Source organism: Geotrypetes seraphini, chromosome 17 (genome assembly GCF_902459505.1).
Source record: "Geotrypetes seraphini chromosome 17, aGeoSer1.1, whole genome shotgun sequence".
Taxonomy (NCBI): domain Eukaryota; kingdom Metazoa; phylum Chordata; class Amphibia; order Gymnophiona; family Dermophiidae; genus Geotrypetes; species Geotrypetes seraphini.
This window is the reverse complement of record NC_047100.1, coordinates 30,191,404-30,214,290: the sequence shown is the minus strand read 5'-3', so window position 1 is coordinate 30,214,290 and position 22,887 is coordinate 30,191,404. Positions and strand designations below refer to the sequence as shown.

At 46.6% G+C, this 22,887-nt stretch overlaps 1 protein-coding gene across 1 annotated transcript in view; it reads right to left on the bottom strand.

Moving 5' to 3' along the window:
* Nucleotides 1-1,009: 1,009 nt before the first annotated feature.
* CAMKV (CaM kinase like vesicle associated) overlaps nucleotides 1,010-22,887 on the bottom strand; it is a 102,808-nt gene continuing 80,930 nt past the window's right edge. Inside the window, exons 7-11 of the mRNA XM_033926003.1 lie at nucleotides 21,699-21,774; nucleotides 18,768-18,904; nucleotides 8,187-8,265; nucleotides 3,873-3,960; nucleotides 1,010-1,735 (exon numbers count right to left, since the gene is read on the bottom strand). Coding sequence (XP_033781894.1) covers nucleotides 1,454-1,735; nucleotides 3,873-3,960; nucleotides 8,187-8,265; nucleotides 18,768-18,904; nucleotides 21,699-21,774 — 662 coding nt within the window. The 3' untranslated portion in view covers nucleotides 1,010-1,453. The remainder of the gene's footprint in view (nucleotides 1,736-3,872; nucleotides 3,961-8,186; nucleotides 8,266-18,767; nucleotides 18,905-21,698; nucleotides 21,775-22,887) is intronic.

The window sequence follows — 22,887 nt, the reverse complement described above, 5'->3', positions numbered from 1 at the left end:
TAGCAGGGACTCAATCAGGCCACGTAAATAAGAATAGCTGACATAACATAGACTGTATAGAAAATCAAAACAATAATAATAATAATAAAACGGAGAAAAATAAACCTCAATTGTGAGAGGTTGGGACTACACAAGTGCCCAGCCCTCAACACATCATCACGGGTTTTATAAACCCGTGATGATGTGTTGAGGGCTGGGCACTTGTGTAGTCCCAACCTCTCACAATTGAGGTTTATTTTTCTCCGTTTTATTATTATTATTATTGTTTTGATTTTCTATACAGTCTATGTTATGTCAGCTATTCTTATTTACGTGGCCTGATTGAGTCCCTGCTAATAACTATATTTAACAATACGTATTTAACACACATTTATTGGCTATTACGATTGTATCCCAGAAATTTGCTAGAAGAAACAAGCAAAGACAGTCTTATAAAGAAGCAAATGTAACCTACAGGAAAAGAAAGTAAGAAACCAGATTATCGTCTCCATGTCTTTCTGTCTATTATTCAAAGCATTAAACGGTTCCGCCCCCCCCCTATCTAAACAACCGCCTAAACCAGATCCTCACCTCAAGACAAAGAAGAACTCCGAACCCTTTTGCCTTCCCTCCACTCAAGGGCACTCAGTACAAAAAGATGTTTGATAACCTTCTGGCGACGCAAGCAGCAAAACTTAACCACTCCATCTCCAATCTGTTGACGGCAACGGGCAACTTCAAAACTTTTCGAAAAGAAATCAAAACCCTACTTTTCAAAAAATTTATCCAGATATCTTAACCCAACCCTTCCCCCTCCTCCTAGATAAATTCTCCCCCAATACCTCCACTTAAATAATCTCTTCCTCCCCAAAACACCAACCAAGTATTCAGATCCCTGAAATATAACGTAATCTTATTTGTACTCTAACTGTAATCTATTTGTTATATCACACAGTAACGTACAGTCAATTTAATATCCAATTTGCAAGTTCTTCCGGAATTAATCCAGGTACCTCTCCTCCCTTGTAACAAAAACAAACCCAAAACTGTTGTAACTTCACTGGAAATGTCCAGTTAGCTCTTTTGTAATCCGCCTTGAACTGCAAGGTATAGGCGGAATAGAAGTCCCTAATGTAATGTAATGTAAAGAGGATTAAGCTTGAAAGAACATAACTAACAGAAGGAAGAGCTAACCCTAATGTGAACATGCAACTCATATTCTTTCTGGGTCTGTTGGTCAACAAATAAATTATAAAATCTCTATCTAGTTCTAGATAGGATGGGAGAGAAAGGGAGAAAAGCATAGAGAGAAGGAAGCATAGACATTAATGCATGTTTTCAGTTTTGCTTTGCTGAAAGTGGACTGGTGTTTTCCAGGGGAGAACAATGCCCCAATAAGAGTGCGCTAGTTGGTAGTGCAGGATCAGTGGATCTATTTACAAGGGAGGTTGTGGTAGCCTTTTTGTGCTCTGAGTCAGCCAGTCTCCTCGCTCTGAGGTTCCATGGCAGGACTCGGTGTAGCAGCTACTTCTCCATTGCATGTGGGAGAGGCCTTTTCATTGTTGCCTGCTGACTCCTTGGACTCCACTTGCACAGAGGTGATCTTGTCTTCTGAGGCTTTGGCTTCTGGAACAGCTTCTGCGTTCACAGTGCCATCTGCGGAGGCTGCGCTTTCTGTAGCCTGTTCGGTTTGTGCCACCTTAGCTTGTTCCTGCGCACGAAGTCTTTTCATCATTGTGGTGACGCGGACTGCTTTCTGTAAACAAAGACAAAAATGTCCTCTCTTTAAAGCAAGACAGATGAGTCTAAGTGACAAACATTCTAGTACAGAAAGTCTATTCTTTTACCCATTTATAAAATCCACTTTTCAGATAATTGTAGTATCCAAGAGGTCTGTGTAAATGCCACTCTTTGAGTGCATTGTACAGTATACAGTAAGGATTAAACATGTAGGGTACACGTGAGAACAAGTCTGAGAGGGAACGCAGACCCCATAGGGATTTGATTTTTACAAGCACTGTATAAAAAAGCATCTGAAAAAAAAAAAATGCATTATAAGACATGTTGTGTTCCCTTTGAGTTAATACTGAAATGTATCTGGCATTCATAATGTATTCTGAAAACCACCACATTTCACCTCTTCTGAGCTGCTTCTGACTCTGGGCAAGTCACTTAACCTTCCATTGTCCCAAGTACAAAATAAGGACTTGTACATTATATATAAACTGCTTTGATTGTAACCATAGAAAGGCCATACATCAAATGCATTATTCTGCACTTCTTTGCATTGAATTTTAGTTGCCAGATATTAGACCATTCCTCTGACTTTTGCAGATCCTTTCTCATGTTTTCCATTCATAAGAACATAAGATTTGCCGCTGCTGGGTCAGACCAGTGGTCCATCATGCCCAGCAGTCCGCTCACACAGCGGCCCTTAAGTCAAACACCAGGGCCTTAACTGTGTATGTTCTGTTCCAGTAAGAACTTATCCAACCTTTTCTTGAATCCCTGAAGGGTGCTTTCCCCTATGACAGATATGTAACAAAGTAGACACCGAGGAGGGAGTGAAAAAGGATCTGCAAAAGTTAGAGGAATGATCTAATATCTGGCACCTAAAAGTCAATGCAGAGTAATGCATTTGGGGATTAATAATCAGAAGGAGCTGTATATGCTGGGAGGTGACAGCCTGATATGCATAGACGAGGAGAGGGACCTTGGGGTGATATTGTCTGAAGGTCTGGTAGTCTAGCATGGTCTCCTAGACAGCTGCCTTTGTCTTAGAAGAGCGACACACAATGCAGGAGCATGACCTTTGCGCTTCCTGCCTGGTCCCGCGCCACTCTGGGATTGGCAAAAAACAATTTTTTTTTTCATTGTTTTTTTCCTCTACAGGTGGGTGCGCCTTATGGTCTGAAAAATACAGTAAGTCCTATATCAGAGTGTCAGTTTCGTTCGTGGCCCCCCCAATGTATGGTGGTAGGGGTTAAGTGAAAGGCGTCCTGACAAACGCTGGTCCCAGATTCAGTTCACTCACTGAAGTTTCACCAGGAAGTAGAATAATAGGCACAGCCAGAGGTGATTGCATAAAGAATATATTATAGAAATAGGCTTACAGAAAGGTAATATTTATAAGCATTACAATTAAGCATTACAATTAAGCAGAGAGCAGAGCAGTTTCCCTGCCTTACAGAGTCCAGAAGGAAGGCTTAGGGGCAGAGGAGAATAGATTGAGAAATTTAGACCAGAACAGGTCGCTTGTGATTTTTTTTGTGGTAGGTAATGGGGTTGGAAGTACGGGGTGGAGCCTCAAGGTGCAACATAAAGATGGGGAGACAGAAAGCCCCTAGGAAGTGGTCAGACCAGGGGACATGTTCCCAGCGAGTGTCGTCAATTGACGTTTTGTGAGCGGTAAGGTCGAGGAAGCTAATGAGATCTAGTGTGTGCCCCCTTTTCGTGGGTTGGGGATGGTGCAGGGGGGGTGAGGCCAAGGGAGGTGAGGAAACTAATAAGTTCAATCTTATCCTTGCTGGTGATGTCGTCTAGGTGGAGATTGATGTCTCCGATGATCAATAATCTTTGGAACTTGAGGAAGGAGTTTGTTATAGTCTCAAGGACGAGTTCGGAGGAGTTGTTCCAAGGGGTAGGTGGGCGGTATAGGAGCAGGATGCCCAGTGGGTGAGGGTGAAGTTCATCGTTGACGGAAGCAAACATGTATTCTAGTGAGGTGTGGCAACCCTACTAAAGTTGGGCCTCACCAATCATGAACTGCTTTGACACACAGCTCCTGATTGGTGTAATACACAGTACAGGTTACACCTATTACCTCTCAGATGTGACATTTCTTTCCGCTGTAGCTTTTAGCCCTCGGCAAACAGCAGGAGTTATTCTCTTACCTTCCATTTGGCTTTAGCAAAGTTCTTTTCAATCTGAGCGCACACCCCATCCTTGATATTCTTACTGGAAGCTGCATTTCCTGAGATCCTGAAACCAGAAAAATATGTCAATTACTGTCTCCTATGTCAACTCATCCAACTTTTCACTACCTACCCTTGCATCAACTCCCAGCACCATTCTTTTATCCCTTCAACCCACTGGCATCTCTCCTGGTAGCACGCCAGTGCAAGGGTGTTAAGGTACTGTAGATGAACCTAGATCATCACAGCCCATAAAGTTAGAGCAATGGCAGCTTCAATTGCTTTCCTCAGATCTACTCCTATTGAGGAAATCTGCCACTTGGTTCTCGGTTCATACATTCACCTCTCATTATTGTCTGGATACTTTTTCCAGACTTGGTGATCATTTTGGCCAGGCAGTTTTACAAAATTTATTCTCCTAAATTGCCAACACTCCCACCATCCTATTCTGGTTAGCTTGGAGGTCACTCATATGTGAGAATAGGCTGCCTGCTTATCCTGAGATAAAGCACAGTTAATTACTGTAACAGGTGTTATCCAGGGACAGCAGGCAGCTATTCTCACAACCCACCCATCTCCCCTGGTTGATTTATCTGCTAGCTATCTGAAATGAGGAGACGTGCCCTAAGTTGGGCGGGAAGGCACTTGCGCATGCGCGGTGCAGCTGACTCAAAACTTCTAGTTTCTACAAGCAAGTCTGCTTGTGAGGCGTCCACATCGGGGCTCTGTGGATGACGTCACCCACATGTGAGAATATCTACTTGCTGTCCCTGGATAACTGTGCTTTCTGGGTCCTTTTGGAGGTGTTTCGCATTTTTAGTCAGCTGTCCAGGTTTACTATTAATATAGATAAATCTGAATTCTTGGGAGTACATGTAGAGGACAGTGAGGAACAGAGGCTAACAGATTATTTTTCCGAGAGCGCGAGGCCATATTAAGTATTTGGGCATTCAACTTCTGAGAGATCTTTCTCAATTGTATGATCTTAATTATTCCAAAATTGTGTGAACAGTGCAGGCGGATTTACAGAAATGGCAGGGATTATGGCTTTCCTGGTTGGGGCCGCATTACTGTGATTAAAATGAATGTTTTACTGCGCCTGTTATTTCTATTTCAGACTCTCCCCATTGCGGTGCTTAGGGGGGTGTTGAAGGCCTTACATGGGGAATTTAGGACCTTTATCTGGCAGGGTAAACCCCCATGGATCGGTCAGCAGGTGCTTTGGTCAGCGAGGGAGGAGGGTGGTCGAGCGGTCCCAAAACTTTATTGGCAGTATATGGCAGCACAGCTTTGCCTTTTATTAGACTGGGCTATAGCGGAGTTCAAGCCAGGGGTTCAAATAGAACAAAGTTACGTCCCGCTTTGTACTCTGAAATACTGGCTTTAGGCTTCTTATGCAGACCTTGAGAGGCTACAAGGGGTGCATAATCCCCTTTTAAGACATTTAGTGCAAATGTGGGGGACGATATAGAGATGTAGGGGACTGTCTACATTATCACCCATTCAAGGGGAACCAGTGGGGAAGGAGAGAGGTGCTTTTCTCAGGTGGTAGGAATGAGGTATTCTCACTTTCTGGGATATGCTAATAGGGGGGGGAATACCTACTTTTGATGAGTTGGTGGTCAGGGAACTGGGGCTTAGGGGAATTTTTTTTTTTTTTGCCTATATGCAGATTCAGCATTTTATGCTTTTGGTAGGTTGGTGGAGGGGACAACCACAGGTTGCAGAACACCTGGAAAACTTATGGGGTCTTTTGGGCAGGGTGCCCAGGCCAATATTGGTCCTCTATAAGTATTTGAGAGGGCAGGATCTGATTCAATTCCCTTTTAGGCAGAAATAGGAACAGGATTTACAGATCCAGTTTACGATGAAAGTCTGGAGCCGGATTTGTGCTGAGGTATAGAAAGCATCTCATTGCATTCTGGTGCAAGAAAATGCTTATAAAATTTTAACACCCTGGTATCTGACGCCAGAGAGTGTACTGGAGATGTGGCAAGGATCCGGGCTCCTTCATTCATTTATTGTGGGACTGCATTGATATCAAGATTTTTTTGGTTATATGTTACTACCATGACTCAGTGGATCCAAGACCCGGTCCACACTTTACCGCAAGCATGCTTGTTGGGCACACATAACCTGCAAAGCTGTCCCTGGCAGACTAAAGTGGTGCATATGGGCTTGGCAGCAGCTAAATGTCTTATCGCACAGTATTGGAAACTGTGACAGGGAGAGTCCTGTCATGCTGGAAGAAACCCTGCAGTGCTCTATGTTTAAATGTGTTTATTCCATTTCAAAAATAACCATATTATTAACAAAAATACAAATGTAACCAAGATATTCCACCCCCTACTCAGAAGAGAAAGATGTCTCCCATGCTACAATTCCCTGCAGTGCTCTAAAATTATCCCTAAATCTACACCTAGGAGCAGGAATGTTAGCAAAAGTGCCCTGCAGAATTTATCCCCAGTGAAAGGTAACCCCAAAGTGACCTGATTCTACTTGCCTAATTCTAGTATAGGGAATGCTAAAGGCAAAGAACTACAAGGACCAGCATGCACATGGCAGGGGCTAGCAAAACCCACAAAGGGATCAGCTCTGCTGGCGGCAGGGTTAGTGAGCAGGGAAGCTATCCAAGCTCATTAGCAAAGCACCAGAGAACCACAGGTGTTCTGAGGGGCAATCATCCCAGGCTAGAGAAAAAAGGGTGTGGCCTCTAGGCCAAGGAGGCAGCCACAAACTGAAGCCTTGGAGAAAAGCAGACGTGTGCAGAGCCCAGCAAGCAGGTAAAAATCTCAGCACTAAAGCCTCTAATCATGCTTCTGAAGATATTGGCAAGGGTGATGAAATGTTAATAGGGGATATTGAAATGGAGTCTGAGGAATTAGGCATGGTTACAGAGTAATGTTTGAGGGAAGTAAATGCTGTTTTCTGATAATGTGCTATTACCTCACAAAACCAAGGAACAAAAGAATTAAGAATCCCATGCTCAGGGTGAGATGGCTAATTGCACCCTGAGAAGTTTTCCAGAGACAAGCTGTTTTGAAGTTGCCATATTTTCTTTTCTTGAACTGTGAGAGAATGACACGGTGACAAAATTCATCACCGTTCCTGTCCCCGCGGATAACCGCAGGAAACCATCTTCATGTCATTCTTTAAGGAGAGAGGGAAGAATCAGAGTATAATTGGGCACAACCACTGACCCTCAAGCTTTGCTTTGAAGAATGCTGATGTAGAAGGACCGAGGTTGAAATAGACACTAGAAAATGACATGGGATTATTTCCCGCGGGGACGGGAACGGTGATGAATTTTGTCACCGTGTCATTCTCTACTGTGAAGTGAATAAGCATTGTGTGCTAACAGGCTGTTTAGCCACCAATGAGAGGTGTTGCTGTGTACACTTGAGCGCCCCCTCCCCCACATACCTCTTGAAACGTTCATTGGCGTGAGTGGCATCTTCCACCTGCGTTGGCTCCCTTCTGACATCACATCCTGGTCCCGCAACCAGAAAGTGACCTCGGAAGGGAGCAGAGGCCAGCGCAAGTAGCAGGTGGTTGATGCCACTCGTGCCATTGAACTTTTTAAAGGGGTACTGGGAGGGTAGAGAAGAGGTGCCAGCGCCTGCATGAAGATGGTGCCCAGGGCAGTCCGCGCCCCCCCTCCCCCCACCGCCTCTTACTAAGCCACTACAGACAGTAAGATACAGTTTTGGACTTTAATTCAGAACTGCCTTACATCCTGAAGTTTTTTGGGGTTATGTATTGCTCTGCTTGCTTGCAGCGGTTGCAGAGAAAGGGAGGGGAAGGTAGTGGTAGTGTTCAAGAGATTCTTGAAAGTTGGGGGATATTTATAGGAGAATTTTCTATTATCTAGATTCGTTGTGCCATGTTGAGCAGTGCTGTTGCTTTGACTTTATTATGCATCTCTGTTTAATTTTTTCAAAAAAAATAGGGGTCCCATATGTCTAGGGCATGGGTGCACAACTCCAGTCCTCAAAGGGCCAAAATCCAGTCAGGTTTTAGGATTTTCCCAATGAATATGCATTGAAAGCAGTATATGCAAATAAATCTCATGCATATTCATTGGGGAAAACCTGACTAGAGTTGCCCACCTCTGGTCTAGGGACTGCATTGTTCCAGTTATTCCTTAGATAGCAATGTTTTCAGTACAGGCCTGAGGTAGCTGACATAAGTCTGTGTATTTGAACTTTACGCAACATATAAAGTACTGCACAGGGCCCGAGTCACCTGCATTGCAAGCTGTGTCATGAAGTCAATGAGTTGCCAAGATCTTACCACTCATGACTGATTGCTTCCTCTGCTGTGATCCTCTGGTCCTGGTCCACCTCCATGAACCGGTTCACTAGCTCTTTTGCTGTAATGGTGCAGAGAAGTATTTCAGTTCCATGGGACAGCAGACACCGATCTTGCATTAGATTATGTTTCTTGTATTTTGCAAGTACTGTGTGGTTCTTAGTGGATTCACAGAAATAAGAGGGCTGGAGCAGAATAAGACGTTACATAAAACTCAACACCTAACCCCCCTCCCCCTTTTTTTCTTGCTCTCTTCCTAGTTCTTGGTCTGTCGAACTCTCCCAGGGGTACTTAAGGTTTGAGGGGGAAGGGTATTATTGGGGTTTAAAGCTTTTCATGGTGTGCTTTGTATATTGCATGAATGTTTCTTTCAAATGCTTTTTGTATAGCTTTGTTATCCCAGGACAAGCAGGCAGCATATTCTTTACGCATGGGTGACGTCACCGACGGAGCCCCGGTACGGACCTTTTTAACTAGAAAGTTCTAGTTGGCCGCACTGCGCGTGCGCGAGTGCCTTCCCGCCCGACGGAGGAGTGCGTGGTCCCCAGTTTCTTCGTTTCCGCGGAGCGAAGAAGACGCGTGTTTTTTCAACGTCCGTTGAAACTATCCTTTTTGCCTTCTCGCTCACGTATTTTTCCTGTTATTTTACTTTCTCACCTTCGGGTTCCTTTTTTCTTTTCATTTGTAAAAAAAAAAAAAAAATTACTTTCTTTTTTCTTCTTTTTCGAACCAGCCCCGGCGGGGCCTGTTGCCACTATACAGGCCTCCGGGTTTGATTTTGCGGAGGCCGTATTTCCATTCATGCCCCCGCAGCCAGGTTTTAAGAAGTGCCAGCAGTGTGCACGCCCGATCTCCCTCACTGACCCACACAATTGGTGCTTGCAGTGTTTGGGTCCTGAGCATCGGGCGGACTCCTGCACCTGCTGTGCCACTCTTAAAAAACGAACACTTAAGAATCGCCAGATCCAGCAGAACATCCTATTCGGCACCGGGTCTGCGATGGAATCCACTGCGTCGGCGGCGGTACCGCCAAAATCGACACCCACCACTTCGACGACGCCCGATCCGACATCGGCGCCGCTGGCGCCAGGTAAGCCGGCTAAGAAGCCTTCCTCTTCCCTCGAGCGCCCGCCAGCCACAGTGGCTCCGATCTCGGTGAGTGCCTCGTCATCGGCCTCCTCATCGCCGGGGCGTGGAGCGGCACCTATGGAACCGAAACAAAAGAAAGTGGTTCCGGTGCCACCCCTGGTTGACCGCATCGCGGCCATCCTCCAAAAGCAATTACAGGAACAGCTGCAGCATCAACTCCAGCACCTGTTACCCACTATCCTGGCACCGCTCCTTTCGGAACCAGACCGGCCCGAGCCCCGCACCGAACAACCGATATCCACCCCATCGGTGCCACTTAATACATCCATGCCGATTCTCTCGGCTGAACAGCTCCGTGCCCATCCTGTAGTTCACTCACATACCACTGCAGATCCACCTCGGGACCGGGCGGGGCACCGTTCTTCCCGAGACCGGGACCGACACCAATCTTCCTCTCCCGGTACCGTTTCGGTGCGCTCGGGCAAGTCTCTATCTAAGACCCACCATACCGAGCCTTCCACCCCGGTTTCTCGGCATGCGCACCCGGAGGTCCGGGACCCGGACTTATGGGAAGAATCCCCTCCCGGTACCGAGGGGGATGTCTCCTCATCGGACGAGGAACCCTCAGCGCCCGATACCACTTCCAAACCTGAGCAATCCTCGTTCTCCAAGTTCCTCAGGGAGATGTCAGCGGCTTTGTCTCTCCCTCTAGAGTCAGACTCCAAAAAATCCCAAGCCTTTCTGAAGGCCCTGGATTTTGAACAACCGCCTAAGGAGTTCCTTAAGTTACCCGTGCATGACATCCTACGGGAAACCTTTTATAAAAACTGGGAGAACCCTCTTACAGTCCCCGGGGCCCCCCGTAAGTTAGATAGCCTTTACCGGGTTATCCCTATCCCGGGGTTTGACAAACCTCAATTGCCCCATGAGTCTCTCCTTGTTGAGTCCACCTTGAAGAAGACTCAGGGCGCCAGTGTTTATGCCTCTACCCCTCCTGGCAGAGAGGGCAAAACTATGGACAAGTTTGGCAAAAGGCTCTACCAGAATGCCATGCTGGCCAACAGGGCGAACAATTACACGTTCCACTTCTCATTTTACATGAAACACCTGGTCCAACAGCTGTCCGCCCTTCAAAAATATATTCCAGAGAGAAAGATTCCACTTTTCCAGCAACAAATTTCCAGTCTCCTTCAACTGAGGAAATTTATGGTACGCTCTATCTACGATTCTTTTGAGCTGACCTCTCGTGCCTCTGCCATTGCTGTTGCCATGCGCCGCCTGGCTTGGCTGAGAGTATCTGATTTGGACATCAACCACCAGGACCGTCTAGCCAACGCTCCCTGTCTTGGGGATGAACTTTTTGGGGAGTCCCTGGATTCAACCACTCAGAAACTCTCGGCCCATGAGACCAGATGGGACACCCTGGTTAAACCCAAGAAAAAGGCTCCACCTGCTCGACCTTACAGGCCACAGTCCTCATATCAACGCAGGTTCTCAGCCAGGCAGCTCAATCCGCCTTCACAACAGCCTAGGCGGCCCCGTCAGCAACAGCACCACACCCAGGCTCGGTCTCAGTCCAACCAACCTGCCAAGCCTCTTCCACCTTCCAAGCCCTCTCAGCCCTTTTGACTCTTCTCTCCAGGGCATAGCCAGTCTCCCGCCTTCATTGCCTCTTCCTCAACCAATCGGAGGCCGTCTCCACATCTTCCTCAGCCGTTGGGAGGTCATCACATCGGACCAGTGGGTCCTCAACATCATTCGCCACGGCTACTCTCTCAACTTCCAGACTCTTCCACCGGACAATCCTCCCGTAGAGTCTGCTTTTCACTCCTCCCAAACCCCCCTCCTCCTGAGGGAGGTCCAATCCCTCCTTCTTCTCAATGCCATCGAAGAAGTGCCTCCGGCCCAAAGGGGTCAGGGTTTCTACTCCCGCTACTTCCTGGTTCCCAAGAAGACAGGAGACCTTCGTCCCATCCTCGATCTCAGAGACCTCAACAAGTGTCTGGTCAAGGAGAAGTTCAGAATGCTCTCCCTTGCCACGCTGTACCCTCTTCTCTCTCAACACGACTGGCTATGTTCCCTGGACCTCAAAGAGGCCTACACTCACATCCCAATCAATCCGACTTCACGTCGCTACCTCTGTTTTCAGATACAGCACCGTCACTATCAGTACAAAGTGCTACCTTTTGGCCTCGCTTCATCGCCCAGGGTGTTCACCAAGTGCCTTATTGTGGTGGCGGCCTTCCTCAGGTCTCACAACCTCCAGGTGTTCCCCTACTTGGACGATTGGTTGGTGAAAGCACCTACATCACCACTTGTGCTTCAAGCCACTCATCACACCATCTCTCTCCTCCATCTCCTGGGGTTCGAGATCAACTACCCCAAGTTGCATCTACTTCCTACGCAGCGACTTCAGTTCATTGGAGCAGTTCTCGACACCACACTAATGAGGGCGTTTCTCCCCTCCGATCGTCAACGGAACCTGCTCCACCTCTGTCGTCAGGTGCTCCTTCGTCACTTCATTCCAGCCCGACAGATGATGGTCCTCCTGGGCCACATGGCCTCGACGGTACATGTGCTTCCCCTGGCACGACTCCACCTCAGGACACCCCAATGGACTCTTGCCAACCAATGGTCACAGACCACGGATCTTCTTTCTCATCCCATCTCTGTGACATCGTCTCTTCAGCAATCTCTTCAATGGTGGTTGAACTCCTCAAATCTTTCCAGGGGTCTACTCTTTCATCTGCCCCCTCACTCCATGATCATCACCACGGATGCCTCCCCCTATGCGTGGGGAGCTCATCTAGGAGATCTACGCACCCAGGGACTCTGGACCCCTCAGGAGCGTCAACATCACATCAATTTCCTGGAACTCAGAGCCATGTTCTATGCTCTCAAAGCTTTCCAGCACCTCCTCTGCCCTCAGGTTCTGCTCCTGTGCACAGACAATCAAGTCGCCATGTACTACATAAACAAGCAAGGCGGCACCGGATCTCGCCTCCTTTGTCAGGAGGCTATCCGCATCTGGGCCTGGGCCACAGCCCGCAACCTCTTTCTCAAGGCTGTCTATATCCAGGGCGAACAGAACTCCCTGGCCGACAATCTCAGCCGCATCCTTCAACCTCACGAGTGGACTCTGGACCCTTCAACACTCCACTCCATCTTTGCTCGCTGGGGCACTCCACAGGTGGACCTCTTTGCAGCCCCTCACAACCATCAGCTGCCCCAGTTCTGTTCCAGACTCTTCTCTCCTCATCGTCTGACCCCAGACGCATTCCTGCTCGACTGGACGGATCGGTTCCTCTATGCCTTTCCTCCACTACCTCTGATGTTGCGGACGTTATCCAAACTCCGCAGGGACAGGGCCACCATGATTCTCATCGCTCCTCGGTGGCCTCGCCAACACTGGTTCTCCCTCCTACTTCAGCTCAGCTCCAGGGAGCCCATTCCTCTTCCTGTGTTTCCTACTCTACTTACGCAGCAACGTCAGTCTCTACTGCATCCCAATCTGTCTTCGCTCCACCTGACAGCTTGGTTTCTCTCGGGCTGACCTCTCCAGAGAATCTATCTCGGCCTGTCCGTCGCATTTTAGACGCCTCCAGGAAACCGGCCACCCTCCAATGTTACCATCAGAAGTGGACCCGGTTCTCCTCTTGGTGTCGACTGCATCATCACGATCCCACCTCATTGGCGGTGGAAACTGTACTGGACTATTTGCTCTCTCTGTCCGACGCTGGCCTCAAGTCTACCTCAATCAGAGTCCACCTCAGTGCCATCACTGCGTTTCATGTGCCTATCTTCGGAAAACCTCTGACGGCTCATCCACTGGTTTCCCGGTTCATGAGAGGCCTCTTCAATGTCAAACCACCTCTGAAGCCTCCTCCTGTCGTCTGGGACCTGAATGTGGTTTTATCAGCCCTCATGAAACCCCCTTTTGAGCCTCTTGCCACAACTTCGCTCAAACTTCTAACATGGAAGGTGCTTTTCCTCATTGCCATCACCTCTGCCAGGAGGGTTAGTGAGCTGCATGCTCTGGTCGCCGATCCACCGTTCACGGTTTTCCACCATGACAAGGTGGTTCTGCGTACCCATCCTAAATTCCTTCCCAAGGTGGTCTCGGCCTTTCACCTCAACCAGTCCATTGTGTTGCCTCTCTTTTTCCCTAAGCCCCATTCTCATCCTGGGGAACAGGCGTTGCACACGCTGGACTGTAAGCGTGCCCTTGCATACTACCTTGACCGTACCAGGGCTCACCGCTCGTCCCCTCAGCTCTTTCTGACCTTCGATCCTAACCGTCTGGGTCGTCCTGTCTCTAAAAGGACGCTTTCCAACTGGCTGGCTGCCTGTATTGCGTTCTGTTATGCTCGGGCCGGTCTCTCACTGGAAGGTGTTGTCACGGCCCACAGGGTCAGAGCTATGGCTGCTTCTGTGGCTTTCCTCCATTCCACGCCCATCGAGGAAATCTGCGAGGCTGCCACTTGGTCCTCAGTTCACACGTTCACTACTCACTACTGTCTGGATACCTTCTCCAGACGGGATGGACACTTCGGCCAATCTGTGTTACAAAATTTATTTCCTAATGGCCAACCATCCCTCCTCCCTCTCTGTTAGCTTGGAGGTCACCCATGCGTAAAGAATATGCTGCCTGCTTGTCCTGGGATAAAGCACAGTTACTTACCGTAACAGGTGTTATCCAGGGACAGCAGGCAGATATTCTTACGTCCCACCCACCTCCCGGGTTGGCTTCTTAGCTGGCTTATCTTAACTGGGGACCACGCACTCCTCCGTCGGGCGGGAAGGCACGCGCGCACGCGCGGTGCGGCCAACTAGAACTTTCTAGTTAAAAAGGTCCGTACCGGGGCTCCGTCGGTGACATCACCCATGCGTAAAGAATATCTGCCTGCTGTCCCTGGATAACACCTGTTACGGTAAGTAACTGTGCTTTTTTGCCAGGGATCTCAAAGTCCTTCCTTGAGGGCCGCAATCCAATCAGGTTTTCAGGATTTCCCCAATGAATATGTTTTGAAAGCAGTGCATGCACATAGATCTCATGCATATTCATTGGGGAAATCCTGGAAACCCAACTGGATTGCGGCCCTCAAGGAAGGACTTTGAGACCTCTAAACCAGTCAAGGGGAAGATCATAAATATTTCTGAAAAAGTTATGTCTTTACTGCCTTTCTAAATAGGTAATTTTCTGCTATCTAATCTGAATTGGCAAAGAATTTCAAGACGTAGCTGCTCAATAAGAAAAAATTAAAAAAAAAAATATTGTACATATTTGGGGGAGGGGGGAAACTAAAAATATTTCACTTCATAATGTGGACCCAGGATTATTAGGTATAAAATCATGCCTGCCATTAAGTTGGAATTGAAAATCATCATACGAGATGCTTTAAAGATTATTCTAATCTAATTTGAACTTCTGAATCGCTGTTATGCAAAACAGGTTCAATGCAATTTACATGAGACAAGGCCCATACATTAATTTATGGGGATTTACATGATGATTACCAATTTTGAGTGTGACACATTAGTATAACATACATTTTTATTATTAGGATTTGTGATAGTTTAAAAAGGAGCTTGTAACAGAGTTATCGCAAAGTTTTTATAGAAGATTTTTGGGGTTGGTAGTATGGTTGTTGGATCCAAAGTTGGGTGGTTGGGGTCTGGTCCAGCATGGCTGGCGTTATCCAGAGGGATCGGCAAGATGTTCCTTCTTACCCTGCTAGACTTCTGCGACCAGGAGGTGGTTTTCCTTTGGCGGCCCTTTAAAGGGCGAAGAGCAGGCTGGATACAAAGTCAAGTGTGTCGAACCAGTGGGGTAAGGTGGGACCAGCAAAATGTTTCCTCCTTACCCTGCTCGTCTTTGGCACCTTAAACGATAACTAATGATGCTTCACAAAGGTGAAATCCTACCAAATTTGTGAGCTAAACAGATTACCTGAACTGCTGTATTCTGGATAGGTTGTAATTTATTTATTTATTTTTTTTTTTTTTTTTTTTAGCAACAAATGATTTCATAAGTTCACTTCCACCCCCAGATTCATAGTTTTAGGACTTGAGATTCAGTTATTCGTGATTTCCTAAAGCCGGAATCGCACCCATCTCCCTGACCTCCCCGGACCTTACCTGGTGGTCTAGCAGTCTTTTAGGGCAGGAGCGATCTTCCTATGCTCCTACCCTGAAAGACCGCTAGACCATTGAAACATCCAGGATATTCAAGACTCTGTGTACCCTGGAGCAGCAGGAGATTAAGCAGAGACAAAAAATGCGGATGTCTGAAATGGTAAATAAGCAAACTTGAAAACTGAAGGGCAGCATGTTCAGACTCGTATGCCCTTCTACTACAAAGAAGATTACGAGGTAGGTACCTAATTTTCTCATCTAGTGTGAAGGGCATATGAGTCTGGACCAGTGGAATGTACCAAAGCAGGTAAGGTCTGGGAAGGCGGAGGTGGGTCAGTCAGCCAAAAGTTATTCATGAATTTTCAATATTCACGGCCCGGCTCTGCCCCTAACCCCCGCGAATATTGAGGGAGGAGTGTATAGCCTTCACCTGTAGTTCCATGGATAAGAGATCATCTACCTGAATTAACAAAATCTTCATACAAGTATCATATTTAAAGTAATCTTTGCCAATTGTGAGGATCTGATTGTTCTAAATATTATCTGATGGCCTCCAATAAAAATTCAAGCTCTTTCTATGTTCAACTGTAGTTGGATGCAAAGTTACCCAATTATCATTTCTCTATGGTACATTTTCACATAGTATCATTAGTAATAAAACTGATATCATCGGCGTAGATAAATGTTTTAAAATTGTTCTTCTGCATAAGAACATAAGAGAAGCCATACTGGGTCAGACGAATGGTCTGTCTAGCCCAGTATCCTGTTTTCAGCAGTGGCCATCCAGGTCGCAGTACCTGGCAAAAAACCAAATAGTAGCAACATTTTATGCAGTGGCTTCCCCCATGGATTTCTACTCCAGGAAAATGTCCAAACCTTTTTAAAACCCCGTTATGCTAACCACTGTGCTTTTTAAAGGTATTTCCATATAACTTCATTGAATGTCTCCTAGTCCTTATAATTTTTGAAAAAGTTAAGTTGATTCATTTTTCTTATCCATTCTTCATTAATTAGGATTTTGTAGATCTTAATCATATTCCCCCCCTAGCCATCTCTTTCCAGGCTGAGGGGTCCTAAACGTTTTAGCCTTTCCTCCCTTTATCATTTTGAATGCTCTTTGAACCTTTTCTAATTCAAACATTATCACAGGTAGGGTAGCACAGAGCCATCCCAAAAGCCCGTGTGCCCTGAGAGGACCCAGAAATGGACCTATATTCCTTGCCCAGATGGTGCCAGGGCAAAAGTAAAAACTCAAGCTGACAGGAGAGGTTAGCTATCAAACCAGACCTTGGGCTGACCTGACTTGACTTATGTGATGGATTTTGTGCTATATGCAGAAATGTATTGCTAATACTGGGATCAAAAATTGTTGCTTTTTAGAACTTCACATTAAAAAAATTTGCACACACCTAGCTACTCCTATGAGGGAGCTTTTGCTGCCCTGTCCAGTATTTCCCCTCTAAGCCCTTATCTATCTTCCATGTTATACAACTTCCCCCTCTGCCCAGCCCCTGAGTCTCTGTCCCCTCATGTGTCCAGCACCATTCCTCTCTGTGACCAGCATTGCCACTCCATCTCTCTTGCTTCCTTCTTCTCCACCCCTTCCCAGGGGCCAGCATCTCCTTTGCTTCTCTCCTGTGCATCCTAAAGTTCAGCGTCTTTTCCGTCCCTCTTGCATCTAAGGGTTGGCGTCTCGCCTTCTTCTCCACCCCTTCCCAGGGGCCAGCATCTCCTTTGCTTCTCTCCTGTGCATCCTAAAGTTCAGTGTCTTTTCCGTCCCTCTTGCATCTAAGGGTTGGCGTCTCGCCTTCTTCTCCACCCCTTCTCAGGGGCCAGCATCTCCTTTGCTTCTCTCCTGTGCATCCTAAAGTTCAGCTCCTTTTCTGTCCCTCTTGCATCTAAGGGTTGGCGTCTCGCCTTCTTCTCCACCCCTTCCCAGGGGCCAGCATCTCCTTTGCTTCTCTCCTGTGCATCCTAAAGTTCAGTGTCTTTTCCGTCCCTCTTGCATCTAAGGGTTGGCGTCTCGCCTTCTTCTCCACCCCTTCTCAGGGGCCAGCATCTCCTTTGCTTCTCTCCTGTGCATCCTAAAGTTCAGCTCCTTTTCTGTCCCTCTTGCATCTAAGGGTTGGCGTCTCGCCTTCTTCTCCACCCCTTCCCAGGGGCCAGCATCTCCTTTGCTTCTCTCCTGTGCATCCTAAAGTTCAGTGTCTTTTCCGTCCCTCTTGCATCTAAGGGTTGGCGTCTCGCCTTCTTCTCCACCCCTTCTCAGGGGCCAGCATCTCCTTTGCTTCTCTCCTGTGCATCCTAAAGTTCAGCTCCTTTTCTGTCCCTCTTGCATCTAAGGGTTGGCGTCTCGCCTTCTTCTCCACCCCTTCCCAGGGGCCAGCATCTCCTTTGCTTCTCTCCTGTGCATCCTAAAGTTCAGTGTATTTTACGTCCCTCTTGCATCTAAGGGTTGGCGTCTCGCCTTCTTCTCCACCCCTTCCCAGGGGCCAGCATCTCCTTTGCTTCTCTCCTGTGCATCCTAAAGTTCAGTGTCTTTTCCGTCCCTCTTGCATCTAAGGGTTGGCGTCTCGCCTTCTTCTCCACCCCTTCTCAGGGGCCAGCATCACCTTTGCTTCTCTCCTGTGCATCCTAAAGTTCAGGGTCTTTTCCATCCCTCTTGCATCTAAGGGTTGGCGTCTCGCCTTCTTCTCCACCCCTTCCCAGGGGCCAGCATCTCCTTTGCTTCTCTCCTGTGCATCCTAAAGTTCAGCGTCTTTTCCGTCCCTCTTGCATCTAAGGGTTGGCGTCTCACCTCCTGCCTTCCCAAGAGTGAGCCATCCCTTCATTTTGCCCCCAAACTCTTGTGAGGCAGTATGCATTTAGATATAGTAGGTAATTTTTAAATGCTGCAAAGCGCTGAGGTGGAATTTGATTCAGGGTCCTTTGGTTCTTGGCTCTAACACAGGCTGGTCTTCTGTGTGGCCGTTTTGTAACATGCATGTTCCTATGCTGCCACAATTACCTCATGACCTATTTTGCCCAGTTCTCATAATTTGGATATTTCAGTTTGTAAAATGGATGCTCGTGCTGGACATCACCAGCCCATGGATGTCCATTTCTCACCTGTTCTAAAATCCTGGCACCATCAGCAACATACTGACTAGATGTCTTTTCGAAAAGGCCCTTCCACGCAAAGATCTCTAGAGACTAGGCTATAATGGGAAAATATCGCTCTGGAGTTCATACATTTATTACATAGCTCTGAAATGATTCTCTTTCTCTCCTGTACTTCAGAAGAGCACTTCCTCTCAGCGGTGGTAAAATGCGATCACGTGATCGATTAGCAAGTCGTACCTGCTTGGGAGATATCATCCCAATATGGGGAATCGAACTCGTAGTCCCCTGCCAAAATCTTGCGGAACAAATTCTTATCATGGCTTTCATAGTCATCCTCATCTGTTTCATCATAGAATGGGGGATTTCCAGACAGTCTGAGGAGAGAATACATCAGTCATCATAAGGCTAATCAAATGCACCATAAACTATTTTAACATTTTAGTGGCTCAGCAGCCACTCGGTCTACTAAATTTGTACACATAGGCAAATTAGAAATGGGCCTATATAGTGTTATTTTCTTAATGGATCTACACTTTGGGGTAACTATCCCTTCAAGTAAACTCTGATTAAATCATTGCCATTAGGAATGGCTTCAACCCGTGCCGTGGTATCGATAACTGTGATTAATTTCTCCAGTCCTGTCATAGTAACCAGTTTAAAATCCACCCTCTGTGGCTGCACATCTATCTCATTAGCTTGCAAGGAAACATTGCCTACTTGGGCTCCCACCTAAATGACTGCAGGTTTTCCACCTTTTTGCAAAAATAATAGCTAGATATTCCACTGACTCTGGTCATCTCCTTTCTTTCTTGGCCAGGACAGTAAAAGAGCAAACAGTTTCCTAGCTGTGCAGTATCAACTGGAATAATACTGGAATTTAGCTCTATTGATTGCTATTAACGTTAAGGCTTCACTAGTTCTACGTTTCCTCCACAAACGCTCCCCTCTCTGAACCTGACCTTTCAATAAACACAGTCCAGCACAGTAGCATTGGCCCATCATATTGCTCCTTTCTTTTCAGAATTATATCATGGGACATAAGTGTCCTTAACCTATCAACAAGAGGTCCCACAATATTGGCTGTCTTTCCACTGATAAATGCCAAAAATCCAATGGAAATACCTGTCTTCGCTGCCTCAAATGTTTAGTTTTTAACTGAGATTTTATGGTCTGACCAGGACACCACATGGTTTGTTACTTCAGAAAAAAAATCAAATCCAGGTGATGTCCTCCAAAATGGGTAAGCTCGTACACCCGAGCTGAAGGAAGAAATAAGACCCATTACGGTCTTAGAATCTCATATCAGGCTTCACTGTTGAAGGAATTCCGGGGTACTATGTACAAATCATGCATTTTATCAAACTCTCTTCTCCCCCCCTCCCTTTTATAACATACACGATTACGGTCTATGTATACAGCAGGTCTACAATCATCTCTTTCATTCTCTTCTACTTTACAACATGCCATTGTGCCTTGAGAGGCTGGGGAAAATGAAATACCCTCTTGCTCCCTCCCTTTCTCTTATCTTTCTGTGCCTACCTACCATACTCAACATCTTCCCTCTCCTTTATTGAACCATCCTTACCGCCTCAATCTTCCTCTCTGCTATCACCATGCCCTTTTACCCCATCATATACTGCCCCAGTTCTTTCCATGACCTGCCTTCCTACTAATTGCTTTCTTTCCACTATCGGTGTCTGCCCATTAACTGCTTTTATCCTACCCTACCACACAGTGACACGTCATCTCCTCATATTCTACTATACCTAGGATTACCAGACGTCCGTGAAAACCCGTACTGTCTGGATTCCTGGATGGACTTTCCAAAATCTGGCAGTTTGTCCAGGTTTTGGAAAGCCCTGAACTTCGGCCGCATCTGGAGCGCCTTCAACAAGCATGCGCGGATATCGCATGCATTCACGCATGCTAGAAGGCCTTCAGACACGGCCTGTAAGTCAGGAAAAAAAGACACACTTTTGGGGGACAGGGCTGGAGGCGGGGAGGGTTGGAGGCAGAACACGGTGTGTCCGGATTTTTCCATCATCATCAAGTCTCCTAGTGGTCAATTGAATTTCAGGTTCAGCCTTGAAATCTGCCTGATATCTGAATTTGGCTTTCTTTTGGTTTTGCCAGCGCATTTTCATCTGAAATCAAAACTGTCACATGTGCCCATAGCACTTGCATCCATATTCTATGCTCCTATCACTCGTACCTTGCACTTCCCATCTATAGGCCCCCCCAGGCCTACCTTGGAGTCCTTAGGGGCAGAAGGGATCCCCTGTCATTTGTGCCATCAAAATGGCTGATTAGACAATCCATGGCCACCCTTTGAGATTGGAGGTGGCATGGGCTTCCAATCTCAAAATGGCTGCTGCAGCCTCCTGTGTCGGTCTTGCAAGACTGCTGTGGGAAGCTGAAATAGCCATTTTGATAGTGGAGACTGCATGGGAAGAAGCCATGGAAAAGCATTTCTGACCCAACTAGCTGCTGAACCTCCAGGGACTCTAAGGTGGTCTAGAATTGGGATGTTCCTGTATGGGGAGAGAAGTGTGGAAGGCATCAGGTCAACTCTTGTTTGGAGGTTAACAGGAGCAGGGCATGTGGAGCATGGGTGGAAGCGCTATGGGTAAAAGTAATAGGAGGAGAGAGTAAACACATGGAGGGAGCTAAAGGAGCAAGGCTCGTTTTGGTTTCAGTTCAAAGCAAGTAGTGAATTTTGGCTGCAGATTGGGTTTCACCACAACACACACAGTTTTGCTCACCCTGTACCTCAATCTACCACATACTGTTCCTCATTATCTTGCTTTTCCACATCCTTCCCCTAGTCGTCTTCTGCCTACCTCCTGCCTCCCCACTTTTTTACATAGTTTTAGCACTTGTTCAGTGCGTTATCACTTTATGCTCTCCTTTTATGTCAGTTTTCCTCAGGCCCTATCACAATTTATCCCAGTAATTCCTGATTCTTTGCCTCTCTCTGCCTTGATCACATTTTTTCCTCTATCATAACCCTACAATGACTATCGGTTTAACACATTCTCCTCCAATATTCCCCAGATTTTCCAACTCCTAGACTCTTCAACATCTCTTCCTCACTGAACCCTTCCCATTCAATGCTGGTTATGTCCCACCTAAGAGCAGATTAGGACAGAAATAGCAAGCTCCACTTACAGGATGTACATGATGACTCCAATGGCCCAGCAGTCTACAGGTCGTCCATACCTCTGACGTCCGACCACTTCAGGAGCTGCAACACCAAAAAAAGTCAAGCAGAATCCTCTTGCACTAGACTGAAGGTCTTTTCCCCAAAGCAAGGGGCTTCTGATGACTTTCACCCCTATTACTCTGTACTGAGGTCCTGCTATGCCCAGATACCCCTTTGCACCAGTTTAAGGCTCATCTAATTGATGACATCACTTAATCGCTGATGCTGCCCATGAATGGGAGGTTTCTCATCTTGGACAGTCCATTTCTCCTCCTGCCCTCGACGTTAAGTGTGTTTTATTCTTAATTCTTTGGTATTCCCCCATTTCTATGTACTTCGCTTAGAAATTATTTTTATAAGCATTTTATAAAACTTGAAATTTGTTTTCAAGATATCCACAATGAACATACATTGGATATATTTGCATGTACTGCCTCCATTGTATGCAAATCCCCCCCCGAAAGGCGGTTTTTAGCACCAGCCCCAGTGGTAACAGCTCCGATGCTCATAGGAATTCTAGACTTTCTTTTTTTCTTTTGGTTTTAAATGAATGTATTGAAGGGAATTGTATCTAATTTATTTAGATTTGAGCAGGATGGTGGGCTATTTTGATTTCATTAAATTTAGCCTTACTTAGTTGAACTGGCAATAAGTATTGAAACGATCATTTCTTCAGTAGTTAATAGTACCATTCTCAAATGCTAATTTCCCCCCCCTCCCCCATTTCCTGTGTATTTTGCTGACATTGATTTTAGGAGACAAAATTTCCTGGAAGTGCAGATGCTGTCATGCCATTTTGGAACCTTGAGGCTGAGCTTTGAGAGATTAAGAAACATAGAAAAAGACGGCAGATAAGGGCCGCGGCCCATCTAGTCTGCCCACCCCAATGACCCTCCCCTATTTATCTCTGTGCAGAGATCCCACGTGACGATCCCATATCTTCTTAAAATCAGGCACGCTGCTTGCCTCGATCACCTGAAGTGGAAGTCTATTCCAGCGATCAACCACTCTTTCGGTGAAAAAGTATTTCCTGGTGTCGCCGTGCAATTTCCCGCCCCTGATTTTCCATGGATGTCCTCTTGTCGCCGTCGGACCTTTGAAAAAGAAGATATCTTCTTCTACCTCGATACGGCTCGTGAGGTATTTGAACGTCTC